The 21,270-nt window shown below is 40.6% G+C and overlaps 1 protein-coding gene across 1 annotated transcript in view; it reads right to left on the bottom strand.

Moving 5' to 3' along the window:
- The window catches only part of TEC (tec protein tyrosine kinase), a 117,623-nt gene that overhangs the window by 10,182 nt on the left and 86,171 nt on the right, over positions 1–21,270 (bottom strand). Inside the window, exons 4-12 of the mRNA XM_008140287.3 lie at positions 17,353–17,434; positions 16,552–16,680; positions 15,758–15,798; positions 14,538–14,713; positions 13,073–13,138; positions 7,628–7,682; positions 5,171–5,250; positions 3,575–3,708; positions 604–678 (exon numbers count right to left, since the gene is read on the bottom strand). Coding sequence (XP_008138509.1) covers positions 604–678; positions 3,575–3,708; positions 5,171–5,250; positions 7,628–7,682; positions 13,073–13,138; positions 14,538–14,713; positions 15,758–15,798; positions 16,552–16,680; positions 17,353–17,434 — 838 coding nt within the window. The remainder of the gene's footprint in view (positions 1–603; positions 679–3,574; positions 3,709–5,170; positions 5,251–7,627; positions 7,683–13,072; positions 13,139–14,537; positions 14,714–15,757; positions 15,799–16,551; positions 16,681–17,352; positions 17,435–21,270) is intronic.

Raw genomic sequence — 21,270 nt, 5'->3', positions numbered from 1 at the left:
TCTCCACTCTCTGAGGAAGATGTACCTCTTTCTAAGTTGTCACAATACAAGCAAAGAGAACTGAAGAAGGCAAGAAGATACTGCAAAATAGGCTAATAACAACAGAGCTTGAAAGTTAAACCTTAAAAACAATTCCTCCTTTACCACTCTTTTCCCTCATATTTTTTTGTTTGGTTGGTTTGGTTTGGTTTCCAATTCCAGCAAGTTTGGAAATAAGCTAACCTGCTGTTTAAAAGGTTTCTGCCGGAAGCAACAAAGACAATCAAGTGGAATGCCTTCTCTATTATCACCATCCTTACTTTTCTGGGAGTAACCAACAAAGCCAGTGAGAACCAGGAAAGGCTCTGATTCATTTTAGATGTAAGATGGTAACTAATGCCTATTTTCCATTGACAGAGAGTTTTCTGTCGAAGTATGACTATGATGAAAACAGAAAACCTAGGGTAACTACAGCTGTTAAGTGTACTAGTAATCACCTAAAAACCCAGACTACAAAACTTATAAAAACAGCTCCGCTGTGTGGAATGCTACACATCTAAACTGGCCTTGCGATGATGGCTTCTTTTCAAGGAAACCTGGCAGGGCAAGGACAACGCGAGTTACCGTAGCTGAATCCCGCAGTGGTGGGTGCTTTCTTCTCCTTTGCACTGACTGGGTACCGCAGCCTTGTGACAAGTCCTAGAAATCAAAGGAAGTACTGCAGTCAAATTAGTTCATAATCAATCTGCATGGTCAAGTGTGAAGCTAAAATCCATAAAATCCATTCATTTAGTCACTCAGTGCTCATCCTCTGTGTGTGCATACAGCTCTGTGCCATATCCTGGCAAAAAATAAAGAGAGGAAGGCAAGAAGGAAGAGGATGAGCCTACTGTCTGAGCTGACAATTTCATACTTTTATGGAGCATCCAAAACTTGAATATATATGTATACTCACACTTTTATTCATTCAATAAACATTTTTTAAATACTACAGTGTTTAACAAGCACCATGATAGCTATTCTCTTCTCAAACATTTTAAAGGCTGTTAAAAGATTTCTAAGTTATTATCAATTATTCTTTCATGTTCTTTTTAAATATGCAATCTGTACTATGAAAGGGAACTACAACATTTAATAAAAATTGATTCTCTGGCCCGGCTGCTGTGGCTCAGTGGATTGAGCGTTGTCCCATGGACCAGGAGGTCCTGGGTTCGATTCCTGGTTAGGGCACATGACCAGGTTGCGGGCTCTATCCCCAGTAGGGGGTGTGCAGGAGGCAGCCGATCAATGTGTCTCTCTCATCGATATTTCCATCTCTCTCTCCCTCTCCCTTCCTCTCTGAAATCAATAAAAATATATTTTAAAAATAGATTACCCAGACATAACAATATTAGGAATCTTAGCATAAAAAATCAGGCTTTAAAATATCAACAACTGGTAATACCAACTACTGGAAATTGAGGAACATTAAATCCTTTCATCTAAATTGCTAAAACACCAAAGAAGAAGAAATGGCAGATATCTCTCCTATAAACACCCATTATACACTGTATTTTCTCTATTACAGCATATCTCATACTAACTTAATATCATTATATACTTCTCTGCCTCTCCTGCCAGATGGTAAGATCTGAGAGAGGCAGAAGATCTGGGAGAGAAAGAATCAATGACTACCTAGTCCACCATAGTCTCCCTAGAACCTAGCACATTTCCCAGCATGCACTAGACTCTTAATACATGTTGGTTAAATGAATGGAGATAATGGTGAAAGAAATAGTGTTATGTAAACACTGAAAATAACAGAATATGGGCTAAGAAAAAGTCCTTTGGGGAATAAATCGATAGGAAATTAGTTCCTCAAATGTTCAACACTGAGTTACCATATGACCCAGAAAATCCATTGTACCAAAGGAAAATGAAAGATATTTCCATGCCAAGAAATGTACACAAATATTCATTGCAGCATTATTCATAATAGCCAAAATGTGGAAACAACCCAAATGTCCATCAACCGATGAATGATAACAAAATGGATAAACAAAGTCCACACAATGATTTATTACTCATCAATGAAAAGGAATGGAGTTTACTTATGTAAACTACATCATAGACTTACATCAAAAACATTATGGTAAGTCAAAAAAGGTAGTCACAATTGAGCACACATTGTATGATCCCATTTATATAAAATATCTAGAAAAGGCAAATTTGTAGAGACACAAAGGAGATTAGTGGCCGCCTAGGGCTGGACTGTTGAAAGGATACAAGACTTCTTTTGGGGTGATGGAATTTTTTTTAGATTATGGTGAGAGTTGGCACAACTCTGTAAATATATTAATGACCACTGAATTGTACACTTGAAAGTGGTCATCTATGACATGTAAATTATATCTCATTAACTGTTCCAATCATTATCGGAGAAAAGTGAACAGAGTCACACGTAGAAACAGACTTTGCAAAAGGTGCCTTCGATAAAATTTCAAAAGTTACTTTTTCATAAATTGGGTTAGACACTTGACTATCCCCTGCTCGGTTACATCTCTGAAGTCAAAGGCTAGAAATGTTTCCTCTCTTACCCTGCGGGGCCTCAATGGGCATAAATGTGTTTTCTGGTGTTTGGTTAGTTCCCACGCTGGGTGGTGAGTGTAGCAGAGATTCAGGAAGATGGACACTCTGTCTGGGACATGATTACTCTCGTCTTTGGTAGCCTATAGCCCAGGCCTAAACCCTGAGCTTGTCTGGCAGCTTCTGTGACAACTCTGACATGGACATATCTCGGATTTTATTGAAGAAAAGAAAAAATCCAATGACACTTTTAAAGATGGGATGGCAGGCTTCATTCAGGACCACTGTGATAGGGTCAGGGACCATTGCAATGGGATTTTAGAGTCAGGGAGAGAGACTGGACTCAACCCCAAATACAACATGGGCGAGTGGGAATATATATCCAGGAACAGGGTGAAGGTCAGTGGATGGAAAATCACTAAGAGAAACATCAGAGGTAAGGGAAGTGGGCAGTTCTGGCTAAACCAATCTAACAGGGTTCTTGTGGACGATGGTGGACGATGAGGAAGTTGCTCAGATACCGAGGGTGATCAGACATCAGATATCGAGGGTAGGGGGTTCTGGTTCAACCGACTTAGCAGACCTCCAGCTAAAACTGGATTTTATAAAAAGCGCACAGATGGCCTAGGACAGCCGTTGCCAACCAGTGGTCAGCGGACTACTGGTGGTCCATGAGGTCCGAAAGGTTGGCGACCACTGGCCTAGGAGACAGTTCAGAAGTCTGACGACAGTCTGGTCAAGCAAAAAATCTTTGTCAGTACCAAGGATATAAAGCCCAGAAATGTGACACTTACCATACACAATAAAAATAGCTCATGCCCTAAGGTCCAGACTGAGCTTTTTATGGGACTTGATATTATTTCTGATTTTTCTTTGTATATAGCACTTTCTTAATATGCAATAATTTTAAATCAATCAATCAGGTTCTACAGGTAACTACAAAATACAACTGCTCAGGGAAGAATTCATCGCAATGTCTGATCATTTTAACCTCTCCCTCTACTGAAATGGGCTCTAACAGCTCACCTACCTGCTGCATTGTGCCTATGATATTCAATTATCTCAGGAATGGAACCAAATGCGTGTTTTTCAGCCAGATAATACTTCTTGGGGGAGGTTGTTGTTTCCTTTATATGATAATGCCTGAAACCTGATGAGCCTTCTCTACAACAAAAATCAAAATGTGTTAGAATCAAGTGGGAAGAATGTAACTTCACTCTGAAGACATGTCCTACCAGGTCACCACAGGGTCCCTACATATGGCCCCTCCTACTTGCTGCACAAATTTTATTTCTCCCCATGTCCACCTTAGCTTTGCTTTTCACATTAAAAGGCAGAAGTTTTTAAAGTGGTCACTGAGAACATTCTTGGTCCCTTGCCTGAGATTGTAGCAGAGAGTATTTACCAACTTTGTTTACCAGCAGTTAAAGTCTTACAATAGCTATTAGCTGGCTACCGCTGTCTGTCCCTGCTGTTGGAGTAAACTTGCAAATATTTAGAGGACTTACATCCACTTAAAAGTGAATAAACTAGACTCGTAAAAAATGTACAAAGTTCTATTTTAGATATCGTTCTAGAACACAGAGCTTCTGGAGTCATCTCTTGCTAATATTATTTCAAAGGTAACTCCCACTGCTCTTAAGATAAAGCTCAGACCCAGATGATGTGGCCCAGTGGTTGAGCTTCCACCTATGAACCAGGAGATCACAGTTCGATTCCCCGTCATGGCACATGCCCAGGTTGCAGGCTTCATCCCCAGTAGGGGGCATGCAGCAGGCGGCCAATCAATGACTCTTTCTCATCATTGATGTTTCTATCTCTCTCTCCCTCTTCTTTCCTCTCTGAAATCAATAAAAATATAATTTTTAAAAATATATATAAAGCTCAGACTCCTTGACATTGACATGACCTAACCTCCACGTTTATTTCTCAGGTTCTCTCTCCTCTCTTCATCCTGTCTCCCTCATTCTACAATCCAGCTGCAATACATTCTTGTCAGTTCCTGGTACTCATCCTATTCGCGCGCGCCCTCCCCCCCCGCTCCCCCCCCACTTCTGGGCTCAGGCAGTTTCCTGGGTCTGAAACATTCTTTCCCCTCCCTCCAATTTTTGCCTGCCTCACCTCTCATGTCTCAGCTTGAATGTCACTAGACAACATTAACAACTAACTCAGAGGTGCCTGGGCTATGTACCCCATTTTCCCCATGCTCCCCCCAGCACACAAGCATTGCCCTCCTAGCATAGCACTTACTCATATACTATCCTGACTATTTCCTTTTCTGAAGAGAATTTGCTCACTGTGGTATCTGTAGTGCTTAACACAGTGCTCACTAATTATTTGTTTAACGTTGCTAACATTTCTATAGCCATTCTCAACAAATTTATAGATATGTATAAAATGTATATATATAATTTATATATGTGTGTATGTATATAATTTATTTATATATATAACTATGAAGCAAATTATTGAAATACCAATATAAAATATAGTACAGACTTTAAAAACCAAGTTCAGGTTTTCTTTTTAATGTTGAAAATTAGGAATCCATATGAACTATAGAGGAACTTCATACCAAAACTATAAATTTAAAAAAGAGAGATAGAGAGAGAGTAGGATTACTTACCCTCCAAACTTTGTATAAAGGGAGACTGTGTACATGCCCGGTTGACTGGAATCCCTTACCATAAAACCGCCTTCTTTATCCTGAAACCCCAGTGAAGAGAATTGTTTCAGTTCAGTAACACATATCAATGCCATGGAGAAGAGTCACGAACCCAATCTTGAACGATTATTAGCTTTTACCTAGAAGATCTGCTTTGGAGAAGCACAGCTTCCAGGAGGGTTCCTCCACCTGACTTTCCACGAGATTAGAGAAAGCACACTCACAATTCCCCCCATCCACAATCACACACTCAGGACGAGAAGTTTCAAAAGGATCCTCCCTCGGGCCCTTTCAGAACTAACAGACAAGATTCTGCGACCCCTTCAAGACTTGGACACGAGGGGGGACACAGTTACTGAAAAGTGTATTTCTTAATGATTGGGTTTCATTTTGTACATTTTTAATATCTGCTAAAGGTTTGATCCTGACCCAATATCCTCTTCTATCCAAACAGCATTTTTTTTCTGTAAATATCTCAGTGCTCTTTACAAACATGTGTTAACAAATCCTGAGTTCCCCTGGAAATCGATGTTAAATATCATTCTTTACAAAAGGAGAGATGGAGGCACAAGTGACTTAAGCAGAGAAAACCAAAAGGCAGAAGCAACAATAAGTGACTCAAGGATAAATCCTCATAGGTTCCAAGCCAAAGAGCAAGAGAGACAATGGAGTTAAATAAAACCCCACAAATAAATCTGATAAGAACAATTAGGGACAATGGTATAACAATTTATTGGTAAACAGAATAGTAGCTACCATATGTTTACTAAGAATTTACTCTATTTTAATATGTTCTAATCTGTGGATTTACTTAATCCTCAAAACAGTCCTATGCGGTAGGTGCTACTGCTATCCCTGCTTTACTTCACAGGTAAGGAAATGGGCACAGAAAGGTTGGATAATTTGCTCTAGGTCACATAGCTAATAAGTAGCAGACCCAGGATTTGAACCCCAGTTCTTCTAGCTACCCACTCCCCTAGAGTTGCTGCTAATTGTGGGGTCACCAGGGAGGCATGTAAGAATCCTGCAGGGAAGTCACATGGTTACGTGTCATTTGAATCAAGCAAAGTCACCTGCTATTGCTCGCTCAACATAAACTACAGAAACAATTGCCCAACAAAACCTTGACTGGTGGGGAGAAGCAGGAGATAAGATGAGAAAGCATGAGTTTAAAAGAATGGAAACCATTTGTAAATGGAATAGCTAGATACAAAATGCAGAGAACTATAGAGGTCACCTTCTAATCCAACTCCTCACCTTACAGATGAGAAATGGGCTAGAAAAGTCACAGTTAAGACTTGGGTCACCTTACTTAGCCCATTATAGTTTCCTCGATACTACATTTTACCCTTTCATGTTAATCCTTTTTAAAGTGTAAGAATTTCAGCACATTTATCTCTAAAGGCAACTAAATACTTTATCAAAACCTAATTTCTAAAAGCTATCATGTACTTGTAACTAAGGGAAATGTGAGTCTCTGACTCCATCCTGTTCCCATGGCCTCAGCTAGTAGCTCTGCTTTGTTGCATATGGACATGCTAATCACTAGAAGAATTCTGCTAGCCCCTGAGTTTTACCAAAAACAGCCCCTCCCATTTCCCCTTCCCTTGACATAAAAGAAGCCTGAACTCTCTACTTTCTTAGGATGAATTTGAGGGTTGGTCTCCCGTCTTCTCGGTTGGCACCTTTGGATCAATAAAGCTTTCCTCACTCCAAAGTCTGAGGTTTTGAGTTTTGGCCTTTCAAAGTATCAGGCACACAGTCTTTGGACTGGTAACATACTATTGATATTAATTATTTTAAAACAAATAACTTCAAATAAAAAGGAAAAACACATTTTAGTACCAAAGCAAACAATAAATCAGTAAGAGAGTAAAGACAATGTTACCCATCTATAGCTATTACCTACTGTTATGGGTTTAACCTATTGTTAAAAGCTTGGTGGAGTCCTAACCCTCAGGACTTCAGGATGTGACCTTATTTGGAGACTTACAGAAGGAATCAGGTTAAAATGAGGTCATGTAGGGCAGGCCCTACTCCCAATGACTGGAGTCCCTATAGAGGAGAGGTAGCGACACAGAGCCAGACATACACAGGGTGAGCAGCAGAGAGACCTGAAACAGCTCCTTCCCTCAGAGCCCTCAGGAGCCAACCCTGGCGGCATCTTGATTCCAGACTCCTCACCTCTAGAACGTGAAACAAGACATTTCTACTGTTGAAGCCACTCGGTTTGTGGGACTTTGTTACAGCAGCTCCCGGAAACTAACACACCAGTGTTCACTATTAAGTGATTAAGAAAACAGACCCTGTACTTACAGTATTTTTTAGGCTTTAGGAACAGAGGTGCATGAAATGATTGGATTCATTACAATTAACTGGTGCTAAAACCAAAATCGTGAAACAAGTATAAACACTTACTTCACTCCTGAGGAGTAGTTCAGCTTTGCTTCTATTCATATTTCTGCAATACCATCTGAACAGAAAAAGATACATCTAAGACCTCAGGTTTCTTAAATTATTTGTTATTCTTTTTAGACTTAGCAAGGTAATATTTCTCATTTATTACAAATACAATAACTAAGAACAAGATATGACTCATAATCTCAGTAATACAGACAACCACTAGCAACATTTCATGTATATACTTCCAGATATTTTCTACCCATATTTTTATGAAAGTGGGATCAAACTGTACTTGTTATAGCATAACCTAAATTTTTCATATAACTGCATGATTGACATCTTTGCAAAACAATATAGTTCTATGTATCATGGTATGGATGTGCCATAATTTACTTAGCCTATTCTTCCTTATTTAACATAAAAATCATTTCAAATTTTTCACTATTATAATAATAGCAAGAATAAATTTTCTTCCACAGACTCAAACGTGCAGGAAATGTCACTTAACATTATTGTCTTGAATTCAATTAAATCTTATCCCAAACCCCCATCTCACCCATAATCAATAGATTTTTATCTCAAGTCATCATGGAGGCGTCCCCATTGAATTTCAGGAAGAGTTGAAAGAAACAGAGCAAAACACAAGAGCAGGCTTCCTGGGTCCTCCGGACTCACTGGTTCTAGCCCTGGAGGTCCCCAGTGGCTCTACTGTAGGAATCCGCCATGGCCAAGCAGCGGAGCCTGCCCTCCCGCCAGGTCCCGCACCACTCCGTGCCACAGCCCCAAGTGCCTGCTGATCTGTGTCACTCATTAGCCCTCGGGAAATCTTTCCTGAGGAAAGATGGATACTGCCATCGCCCACCTCATCCTCAGAGGTGCTCCACTCTCTCTGCTGCCCCACCCCAACCTCTCCATGAGATATCAGTTGACCCTTGAACAACAGGGGTTATGGGTGCTGACACACACACCCACCTTCCCACCCCAGATGTCAAAAATTCTAGTATAACCTTTGACTGCCCCAAGACTTTACTAATAGCCCACTGTTGATCAGAAGCTTACGGAACAGTCAATTCATACGTATTGTATACATTATATACTGTATTCATACAATAAAGTAAGCTAGAGAAAAGAAAAACGTTACTCAGAAAACCATAAGAAAGAGAAAATACATTTACAGTATTTAGTGTAAAAAAAAAAAAAAATCCCTGTAGAAGTGGACCTGCGCAGTTCAAACCTATGTTGTTCAAGGGTCAACTGCATAAGCAAGGAGGCCAAAGAGCATAAACTCAGATTTTCTTTGGCCTTTCGTTTTAAACTTGACTTCTTTTGTTTGTTTTCAATGCTCTCCAGTGGGCAAAAAACCCTCTACCAAGGTCATATTTCCTGAGAAATATGAAATCAGGTTGGCCCCTCTGGACATCTGAATTTTCCACCACTGGGTCAGCCTTTTATTAAAGAGCCAGCACCCTGAGACAAGCAAACACAAAGGCCTTCCCAGAAGGAGGAAGGTAAAAATACAAAGAACAAAATACAATAAAAGATCTTTCTTGGTCTGGATTCTTTTATGCAGCTGTAGAAGCCAAACACAAATTACAAGCTGATGACTGTTATTTCATTGGGAGCCTGAGGTGATAACCCGGGTCTCAACATTATGGGCACTGAGATCTCACTGCTGAGGACCCCACTCTATGAACTGAGCTCAAGTTCAACAAAATTGCAGTTCTGATCAATCAACTTCTGAATGCAATTAAGAAATATAATAACTGAGAAGAGAATGGATTCTCTCCCTAAAGCTTTTGCATTGATACAAGAAACATTGTCAGATGACAAAAGCAGTCACAAAAATTAATTAAGGAAAGGTAACTGGAGCTCTCATTATACATTATAAATCAGCAAAAAGACTGGGAAAAAAAAAAGCAAACCAGCGTCACAACCAAACAACCGGTCAGAGCCACGCGGTGGAGGCAGGGCCTGAAGCTCTGCCAGGTTCAGCCAGGGTTCCACCTGCGAGGTAGGTCTGGGTCTCGCGAGATTTCATGCGCTGGGCCTCTAGTTATATATAAGATACTCAGAGAAAGAAAGAGGTCCTTTCCTCACCCAGGGTATTCAAGCTCCCAGGAAAGGATAAAGGAAATAAGGAACAGCATTGCTGTTCTGAGGGGTTATTTTTATGGCATTTGCAGATTTCCCAGAAAGGCCATGTTCCCTCCCTAGGATATCAACTCAGAGTTTTAAGGATGTGATGAAGGAAGGAGAAAAGGAAGGAGTGATGAACACACAAACAGATGAATCAACTAGTGAGTGGTGAGTATTTCCTAACAATTTTTTGTGGCTTCTCTCCCTCTTCTCTGATACGTATCACCAGGCAATAGTGACTCTGCTGAATCAGTCCTGTCAGGAAGAGCTATACACACAGGGGTATAGTGCGAAGGAGCCCGCGTGGTGGGAGAGAGTGCTGACACACAGATGCCAGCCCACGTAAAGCTTGCACACACCTGTCACAGAAATGCCTCTGTTAGGGGGCATTCAGCTCCCCTTGGTGAAGGAACTATACAGCTAGAAAGCAAGCCCAGGATTTGTAAACAACTTGTCATTCCATTCTTAGATATCACAACCCCAATGTGAACGATGTTTGCAGATTGGCTAGTCACTTCAAAACACCCCAGACGAACAAGATGTCATAGTGGCGTTTGATCCTACTCAGAAATAACTGAGTAGGATCCCGGCCAAGCTTCTTGGGCAGGGTGGGTGGGGTAAATCATAAAAAAAAAAAAGAATAGGTATAAATGAAGAAAAAATAGAAAACAACCAACGAACCAGCTATCGATCTTTGCCAGTTCTTAATTTGGCCCTTGCCACCTATGCCACCAACTCAAAGCCTTACTCTAGACTTTTTCTTACTTAAGGGTCCCTTCATTCTTGTCACCTTCTTCCTTTAACATCTTTCCATCAAGAACATCTTATTGACCATCACAATGAACCCACTTTCTTTCCTGCAGCTGTTCCGAGCATTTCCTCCCCAAATTGTTACCTGGGTGTGGAGGGAGCCCTGACTAGGATCCCGACAGGCCCAGGAGCCTCAGGTCCGCAATCCTGAGTCCAGCCCAGTGGACAGGGTGTTGGGAGCCCTGACTAGGGTTACTGGGAGCCCTGACTAGGATCCCGACAGGCCCAGGAGCCTCAGGTCCGCAATCCTGAGTCCAGCCCAGTGGACAGGGTGTTGCCTGGGCTGCTGCTAGGCCCCCAAAACAGCAGAACTCTTGATTTAACAGCTGCCAACAGGCGTTTACCTTGGGGACATTTAAGAGTGGAAAGACAGCAGGAGAAGAAGGGGAACTCTGCCTGTCACATTAAGAACAGGTTTCCCCTTTTCGTCCAGCAGGCGTGGCACAATGCCCTGTGGAATCCCTGACCTCTGGCACATGGCGAGGAGACTCCCACGCCGCCAAGAACTTACAACAAGTTCCCTTAGTCACACAGAGGAGGAGGAGAGTCCCTCAAAGGAGAGAACGTTTCCATACTAAGATAGACCCAAACACTCATGGTACTGAATCACAAACTTCGTAAAATCCTTATTTGTAATTCCGTGAGTCATAAGGGAGTTCTCACATTTTTAGGGGATTATCTGGTTGTCAAGGACACCCCTCTCCTCAAGGTCCCAAACCTAGCCAGCAACAGGGTCAGCCCTTGTGACTAGGTTCAGATCCCTTCCTGATACTCCATGATGCTAGTCTTGAATTCAAAACTTCGTGGGATGTTTTAAAGAAAGCATTACTTCAGGAAAGTTAAGGTGTTGGATAAAAATACCCACCACTCCAATACCTCAACAGTCCATGTAGAGCAGTATTTCATAGAAGACAGTTCTTGACCTGTTAGTTCTCAGATCACTTTAAAATCAGGTCCAAGTTTTCATCTTTTAGTATCTTCCCTAATTCTAAGGATTTGGCTATATTTTTCTAAAATATTTTTTAATATGTCTTATTGATTTTAGAGAGAGAGGAAGGGAGAGGAAGAGATAGAAACATCGATGAGAGAGAAAACATTAATCGGCTGCCCCTTGCACCCCTACATTAATTAGCTGCCTCCTGCACCCCTCTAGTGAGGATGGAGCCCGAAACCCGGGCATGTGCCCTGACCAGGAGTCAAACCAGCAACTTCTTGGTGCATGAGATGATGCTCAACCAACTGAGCCACACCGGCCGGGCTCCAAAAATATTAAGAATAGAAACACTATTTTATTTATATATCTTTATTCCCTCGCCTACTTATAAACAACCTTGAGGGATCATACCACTAAATGCTGTCACTTTTGAACCTATTAATCCTTTTCTAGATCTTTAAGGTATACTCATGTTCTAAAAAGTGACACGGACAGAGGAAACAGCTTTTCGTTGTTGTTATTGTTGGTGGTGGTGTTTTTAAAGAAGTAAATGGAAACATCAGTACATTTCCTTAGCATAACCACAAAAGAGTGTTTGTTATATATGAGCCTCTCCTGAAAACCTGGCCATGCACGGCTAGTGGCATATGAATAGTATGCCCATTGCTTTCTTTGTAAAGAAATCTGACTGCATGCACTAGAGGTCTTAGCCAGTTCATAACTAGCCGTTAGCCCAGTACATTGATTTTTAGAGATCTGGTTTAAAACAGTAAGCAGGAAGAGGGTTATCTCAGTTATTTTTACATATAAAGATGCCTACACAAACATAATGCCACACAAATAAGAAAATGATTATATAAATTATTGCATATCCATATGCCACATGCATTGCTATACCCCCGAAGACCTACCTCAGTATCTGATACATGCTAAGGTCTCAGTAAATATTTGATGAATTTATTACAAAGAAATATAATGCAGTTATAAAAGTATTTCTGAAGAGTAATTAATGGCATGAGGAAATAGATTCATAATGTTCTATTAAGTGGAATAAACACAATATAAAACAGTTATGTACAGCATGATTCTATTTTTTAAAAGATTGAAGAAAAATATGCTAATGTTGACAGATCAATTCTATTTTATTTATGAGTAATTTTTCTTACTAACTTTTTAATATTTTTCAAACAATTTTAAAACAATAATCATATATTATTATACTTAGAAAAAAATAATCAAACATGTTTTTTAAAGGCCACTCTGAAAAACTATATTCTGATTTTTTGAATGCATGCACAGTGATCTGCATTTCAAAGTCAGTTAATGTGTGATTTGTTTAAAATAATTGCAATTGTATTGCTTGTATAAAACCATTTATACATAGTACCTTCAGGTAAAGTGTATTATAGAAACTAATTCTCTCAGCATCTTTTATAACCTAGACATCTAAGTTAAGCATATGTTAGTACCACCTTCTAAAGATAGTGAAAGATATCCATTAACCTCCAAGATCCCTTGCATAATTGGGAAATGAAAACATTTTCTGGTTTTTCATATTCACAAAATAAACATTTACTTACTCATATTGATCTAAGTTGTTTGATTTCTTTCCTGTTACATAATTACTTGGGATATATCCTTCATTCCTAGAAAGAAGAAAAATACTTTAGGTAAACTGATATTATCTTACTAAGAGGTTACTAAAAGAAAAATTATTGCCTTCTTAAAATAATTAAAGTATAATATTGCCTAAAGCTTATAAGAAAGACCAGCTGACCCCTGATAAGTCAATACAGTGATAGCATTTCATGCTTTACAAAGTACTTCCTCATTTGATCCTCACAATAAGTCTGAAGTAGGCAGGCATTTTGTACCTACTTTCTGGTGGGGAAACCAAGGCTTAGAAAGATTAAGGGACTTTCTCAAGGTCCCAAACCAGGAAGAGGGTTATCTTGGTTATATTTACATATAAAGATACCTACACAAAGCCAGCAACACGGCCAGCAATTGATCTTGTCTCTGAACTGGTGACTAGGTTCAGGGCCCTTCCTAATATTCCATGATGCTAGTCTTGAATTCAAAACTTCTTGGGATGTTTTAAAGAAACCATTACTTCAGAAAAGTTAAAGTGTTGGATAAAAATACCCACCACTCCAATACCTCCATGTAGAATATTATTTCATAGAAGGTAGTCCTTGACCTTTCACATCAATATTATCTGGAGTGCTGTTTACAAGGCAAATTCTTGGGTCATATCCCAAGATATCTGAATTGAGAAGGTCTATGTGAGGCCAAGAAATCTTTGATTTTTACCCCATATGACTCTTATACACATTACAGTTTAAGAAGAATTCATAATAGGTGGAATCTTGGTAGAAGCTAAGATTCTCCACATAAGAGATACATGTATAAAATTTAAAAATTGAGTGAAAACCTTGCAATCTTCACTCTGAATTTGAACTATTAGTAATAACCCATAATACATTCACACCGAGTGTGTATGTGTAGCTCTGTTCCACTGAGCAAGACCTAGAAGCAATGACAATCCAGTAGCAGTTAGAATCCTAGCACCCCAACTGTTGTCTCCAGATATTATTTCTTGCTAAGAGGAGCTAGCACATGCCTGGCTGTGCAAGTATTTTATACATACAGTCACACACATATAGATTCTCTCTCTCTCTCTCTCTCTCTCTTTTATCTCAGGGGGTAAAAATATAAAAATGCAGTTTTTTTCAAGATCAAAATAATCCAATTAAACATATAATGGATGAGAAAGAGACCAGTGTAATGCATTCTAATTTCTGGAAAGAAGTGGTCGATCCATTCACATTTATTGCATCACTGATAAGAATACACTGCGTTACTGCAAAGTAATAATGTGTACTTTCACTTATGGCCGGCCAGCAGAACCAGTCTCCTTCCATGGGAGTTATAGGTTATCCTCTGAACCAGTCTCCTTCCATGGGAGTTATACATTATCCTCTTCTCATCAGCACTTAACCCCCACCACCCACCCTGTGTCATACACAGAGAGGGAACACTTACCCATATTTATCTCTTGCTCTCCACCAATGAACATCATTCTTTTCTAATATGATATACTCTTGGCCTCTCTCTAACCTGAGATCATGTGCTTCTGTCGCTTGGAAATCATACATAGCTACAACTATTTCTTCGCTATTATCTTCCTCTTCAGGTGGAATTGGTGGGGGGGGCCTTCGCTAAGAAAAAGAGAGAACGTGTGAAAGTTTAGTCTTCCGTCTGTGTGCAGTAAAACACTGAGTGATTCACACACATCACCACAGAACAGAGCAGAACCCCCCAGTCTACCTCATATCACCTGGTGAACCCTCCCATAAATCTGATGCTACGGGTCCTCTCATGGGTTTCAGAATATAGGACAGGAGTAAAAACTATCTTGAAACTTCAAGAGGCTTCTGCTCAGGGGCAGGGACAGCGTTCCAGGAAGAAGGAAGGGTGATCTGTGAGTAGAAACCAGAAAAGGGAGACCCGCCGCTCAAACAGCCTGCAATGGGGAAACACACGTGGAGTGGAGACTTGTATCTGGTCTCCTCCCACTCAAAGGAATTTACATGTGTCTTCCTGTGTGCAAGACACACACTTAGTACATGATTCCCCATTTACAACTGAGGAAGCAAGGGTTTAAGTAACCCACTCAAGGTCACTCCTATCAGAGTCACGTTGGATCAGGCCCTGTCTGGGTCCAGCGTCCCTGTGCTTCCCACCATATCCCACTCTTCAAAGGCGTGTCACTAAATCTGTGCCATAAGACTGCGGTTTTAAGACTAAAATGTTTCTGTGAAGTCCCACACCTCTTACACAATTCTCTTTTTAAAAATATATTTTTTTTATTGATTTCAAAGAGGGAGAGGGAGAGAGAGAGAAACATCAATGATGCGAGAGAATCATTGATTGGCTTCCTCCTGCACACCCCCCCCACTGGGTGGGAATCAAACACTGACCTCCTGGTTCATAGGTTGACGATCAACCCCTGAGCCACACCGGCTGGGCCTCTTATACAGTTCTTGAAGCCAAAATACAGGCAAAATGCCAGATGATAGTAGGGGCCCCGATGATAATATCTGATACAATTAATACTATTTGATACCCCCAAAATCAAATACGCGATAGCATATCTGTTTCTGATATGATGGGGGTAGGGATGGGGGCAAACAGCATCACCTGAAGGAATATAAACATACTCAATAAACTGCAAGTGCTTCCAAAAGTTAAAGGCCACCTACCTTCTTTGTTTCTGGTGCTGGAGGTAGTGCTTTTCTTATACCTGAAAATGACAACAACAAAAGTAGGTCAAAATGCCATCTACCAATGATTGATCATTTTAAGGAAAAATGAAAATGAACACATTGGCAAGAAGTCCACTCTGACTCTCTCACTATGGTGGTTGCTCATATTAATATTTGCAACAGAATTTTAAAATGCTGTTCAAGTTGGTTTGTATTTCTGTCTTTCTGAGCAGGTTGTAAAGGCCATAGGGATTGGGGCCTTGTTTAGTCTTTGTAAGCAAGTGGGGTTTTATCAAACTAAAAAATCTTCTATTAAGCGAAGGAAACAGTCAACAAAATGAAAAGGCAGCCTACGGAAGGGGAGAAAATATTTGCAAACCATATATCTGATAAGGGACAAACATATAAAATATACAAGGAACTCATACAACTCGATAGCAATAATAACAACAATCAAAAATGGGCGAAGGAGCTGAAGACAATAAAGTTGAAAAAAGGTGATGACAGTGCCATACTAGGCTCACATTTTTAATAGTCACTTTTAGCAGGCTTCCACATTGTGATAAAAGGCCCCACAAACTGATTAGACATTCGGATTGCATGAAATGGTCCCACTGCTAACTAAATATAATTATTCTTACAAGTACACCTGCCCAATATTTACACTGTGCTAGAAAGTGCGAAGGCCATACTTAACCAACCTCAAAATCAAAATCATGTCACTTTCTCACTACACCAATAATATGTACATCCTGAGCACAATATAATCATAGAACAAAACGAATACTTACTACTCTCAAAAAGATTATATTTTTCACATCCAGGCGCTAGCTTTTCAGTTTGTCTGCAACACTGATAACTCCCATCTGCCCAAAATTTAGGATGATATTTAATCATAATATTATTGTTGTTCTTTATTTCTGCAATTCATAAACATATTAAATGATTAGTGAAGTAAGGCAGAGATGATAACGTCTCCTTAGTAACAGTCAATCCTTCTTTATTTCTCAGATTCCATATCTATTATGAGAATTCCCTCATAACATCATCCAGCCCAGCATTCAGAAAAATCCATGTGGCTCTCTTTTGCCTCCTTTTTTTGGTGAAGCACCCTTGTTAGCAGAAGTAATCTGGGCTACACCGTAATGGATAAACAAAGAAGTCAGCCCACCACCATTCTGTTTTACAGAAGAAGCAAGGAGGGTTGTCTGGGACAAATCACTCATTTAAATACTTTAAGCAAAGTCAGTTCATCCACAATGCATGGTTGACTACCTTGTCAATGTCTTAAAAAATATCACATCCCGTTATCATAGAAGCCCAGTGTTTTATCGCTTTAAATATATCATGCACTAAATAAAAGCATACTTTTCTTAGAAACTATGTATATGCCACTAGAAGAAATCAGATTATAAAAAAAGAAGTTATCTTCAACATGTATCATTAGGTAACAGAATGTCCTTGGAGAAATACTTATTGTATAGTAAAAGATTATAAATGCAAGATACATTAGCTGTGTTCCTATTTTAGTGATAATAAATGGCCTGTCCTAAAATTATATACAGATTAATATTTCATTATAGGAGTTTTACCTTCTTTCAACTTCTTCACCCACTGGTCCCTGCTTTGTGCACTAGGTGCAAAAATGTAAAGTGTGTTAGCATCATGAACAACCTAAAATAAAAGATAAGACGGAGTCGGTGAGAAATACTCAGACACAGCACTTTGTCTAGCACAGAGACCCTGGTACCACAGACACGGATAAATGATTCTGAAATAAGTGAATAAAAGTCAGTTACTTGGGATCCAAAGAACCTAGGTTCCTGCCTCACAAAACGCATCTGCTTCTTCATGTCTGCATCGAGTAGGATGCACGTTTTGCAAAGGGCCGTGCTTTATAGAAGAAAAGGTTATAGAGGCCCGGATGCTTCAGCAATCTGGTTACTTCCTGTGACCTAATTCACTAAAGCTCCTTAGGTAAACCTGGTGTAACAGGGATGATTCTCATCCAGTATTTTTCTGAATACTATTTAGGTAAATGGACCACTCCTGCGGCATCACTCCTGTACTTTCTTTTTGCCACTATAAATAATTGCAGTAGCTAACTATTAAGCACTGACTATGCTAACTCTATGCTAAGTGCTTGACACACCTTAACTCAAGGATTCCTACCATCAAGCCATCAGTATTTTATAGATGAAGAGACTAAGGCCTATCCATGGACTCTTCACTCCTGGGTAACACCAGGAGGCACCATTCACATAGAATGCACTGCGAGCGGTACCCATAATGTTGTGCTCCTTAACTTCCTTGTCATTATTTGGCAGGTATTCCAGAAAGCCACAATCCCGATTCCAAAGCCCAAACTTCCTGCCAGTGTCTCTTTTAGAGGTAACTTCTGTCGAACAACTGAATAGTCTTATTACTCATGCTTTTAGTATCCTATATAATAAAGAGCTAATATGCTAACTAGACCAAACAGCAGAACGACTGTCTGGACAACCTTCTGGATGAAGCCGAGGCTGCGAGGGCTGAGCCCTTTGCACGAATTTCGTGCATTGGTCCTCTAGTTAGTAATAAAATTAAACCTGGGAAAGTAACCCAAGAATTTTATCTTTGGTCTTAATGTCTGTCACAAGGCAGAAACACCTTGATTGTGTAAAAAATATATATGCACAATGGAAAAAGAAGAAGACATATGTAATACTTTTAACATGAAGATTTAAAAACCTAAATAATAAAAGCCTAATATGCAAATTGTCCCCTCGACGGGGAGTTTGACCAGGGAGTGGGACTGGCCAATCAACCGTGAGAAGGGTGGCTCCAGCCAGTGGCAGGCAGCCACTAGGGACCCTACCTGTGTACAAATTTCATGCACTGGGCCTCTAGTATCTATAATAATAAAAGCAAATATGATAATTAGACCAGACATCCTTCCAAATGACCTTCTGGACGAAGCCAGGGCTGCGAGGGAAGCCTGGGTCCCGGGTGCCAGAGAAAAGCCGGTGCTGGCAGCTGGGGGAAGGAAGGCCTACTCTTGCATGAATTTCGTGCATTGGGCCTCTAGTATCTATAATAATAAAAGCATAATATGCTAATTAGACTGGACAACCTTCCAGACAAAGCTGGGCTGCAAGGGCCAAGGCAGCTGCCACGGTTGCCTCGGGCCGCAGCTGCGAGGCCCGAGCCCCTTGCACGAATTTCATGCATCGGGCCTCTAGTATATACGTGTGTGTGTGTGTGTGTGTGTGTGTGTGTGTGTGTGTGTGTATGGCTAGCAACCTCTCTTCACCACATCCACAGCCACTGGATTGAACACAAATAGCTCCTTCATTGGTAAATGGCTGTTCCTGGCCATCTTCAATAGGTAATTCCCATTCATTTCAATCAAATAAACTTAGTCTAAGAGCAATGTGAGCACCATAGAACAACAGTGTTATATTTCATTCAGTGATGAATTCACCCAACTAGCATTTTGATGGGGCTACAGAGATACAAAAGCATATCAAACAAGAACCTTATTTTCAAGACACGGATAGAAATACTTTATAACAAGAGAGAAAATGAGACATGATAGAGAGGTAAAGATAAAGCACTGAGAGAGATGTGGGGATCTGTGTTGCCTCGTTTGGTCCATGATTGTCACACCTGTGATATTGTGATTTATAATAATAAATATCTATTTGATATTCATCATGGTTCCTGGCACAGAAATCCTAAAACCCTTGGAATATCCAGTGCCTACAGTGACAAAGATGTCTTTTGTTGTGCTAATGAGGTAACTTACTGGAAAGTACCTAAGCATGAGGGCTGGTTGTCAATAGAGCCAACCTTGTGATTAAAGGGTTGGCACTTCCCGTCCCCCTACCCCACCACACCCCAACTCCAGGGAAGGGAGAGGGACTAGAGACTGAGTTCAATCAGCAACGGCCAATGATGTCATCAATCATGCTTACACAAGGAAGCCTCCATAAAAACCCTAAAAGGAGCAGGTTCAGGGAATTTCTGTGCTCATGAATACGTGGAGATTTGGGGAGAGTGGAGGGCATGACACCTCCATGCCCTTTCCCCATGCCCTGTCCTATGCATCTCTTCCATCTGCATGCTCCTGAGTTACATTCTTTTGTAATAAACTTGTGATCTAGTAAGTAGAATATTTCTCTGAGTTCTCTGAGCTACTCTATAATAAATTACTCACACCCAAGGAGGAGACTGAGGAAACCTCTGATATAGCCAGTAGATCAGCAAGGTGATAACTTGGGGTTGCGACTGGCATCTATAGTGGGACCAGTCTTGAGGGACTGAGGCCTTAACCTATGGAATTGATGCTATCTTTGGTCAGATAGTGTTAGAATTGAAATGAATTGTAGGACACCTAGCAGGTGTCAGGGAATTACTTGGTGGTGTGTTAGAAAACACACAATAGGGTGGTGAAGGCCTGGGGTGGGGCGGGAACTGGTTGGTGTGGGTTAAGGGGGAAAAGTGGGGAACATCTGTAATACTCTCAACAATAAAGATAAAAGAAATTAAAAAAATAATACACACACACACACACACACACATATATATATACACATATATAGAAAACACACATACACACATTGGAATTGGTTGTCAGACTCTTACCCAGGTTCATCAATGCAAACAACTCTGTACCTAAGAATTAGGTAAAAATGTACCATGTAACAGTCATTCTGAATTGAACAGGGGTATCTGGAAAGAACTGCTAGGGCTTTGAACCTTCCAGAAGCCTGGGTGTGTGGTAATACTTCATTACAATAATCCACTTTACTGAGTCTTTACATCAGGCTAAGCACCTACATACACTGGCCCATTAATCCCTGTGGCAGCCCGTGTCTCTATTAGCAATAGGACCCTCATTTTCCAGATGAGAAAACCAAGGTAGGGGAGCTTACGTCATCTGAGTAGGATGTGTCTGACCTCTAAAGGCTCTTCCTGTTCTTGTTTCCCCCAAACACCTTCATGGGGCCCCGTGACCAGGTCCCTGCTAGAATCTGTCTTTTCAGGTCCAGTCTAACTTCTCAAAACTCACCTCTTGACAGTATGGTGAGCCTGTAACTTTGTTCAAGTTTGTTCAAGGCTAGCCAATCAGAGGAAAGCCAATCCAAACACAGAGTTCGGATAACCAAGACTAGATACATCACCTAGCTAACGCGGGGCATTTGTATTCCTATAGAGAAATATCTACAGATAGCACCCTCAACCCAAATGATAGCCATGAATTTGGCATCTCAGGCAAGCCGGTAGGTGAGCTATCTGGGTCCAGTATCCTTCTCTCAGCAAACCCCGGAGCACACCTGGAAGCCACCTCTGTGTCACCCACGGGGACAGCTGACTGGGGCAGAGGGCATGTTCAGTATGTGCCTCATCTTCCGGTGAGTCATCCTGCCATAGCAGACAGTGTCAGGGAGGGAAGAGCTTTGCAGACCTTGAGGCACAGAAGCCAGTTCAATGAGGAAGAAATACACCACCACCACCACCACCACCAC

Source organism: Eptesicus fuscus, chromosome 2 (genome assembly GCF_027574615.1).
Source record: "Eptesicus fuscus isolate TK198812 chromosome 2, DD_ASM_mEF_20220401, whole genome shotgun sequence".
Lineage (NCBI taxonomy): Eukaryota > Metazoa > Chordata > Mammalia > Chiroptera > Vespertilionidae > Eptesicus > Eptesicus fuscus.
The sequence above is the reverse complement of the archived record's forward strand: the minus strand, read 5'-3'. Positions and strand labels throughout refer to the sequence as shown.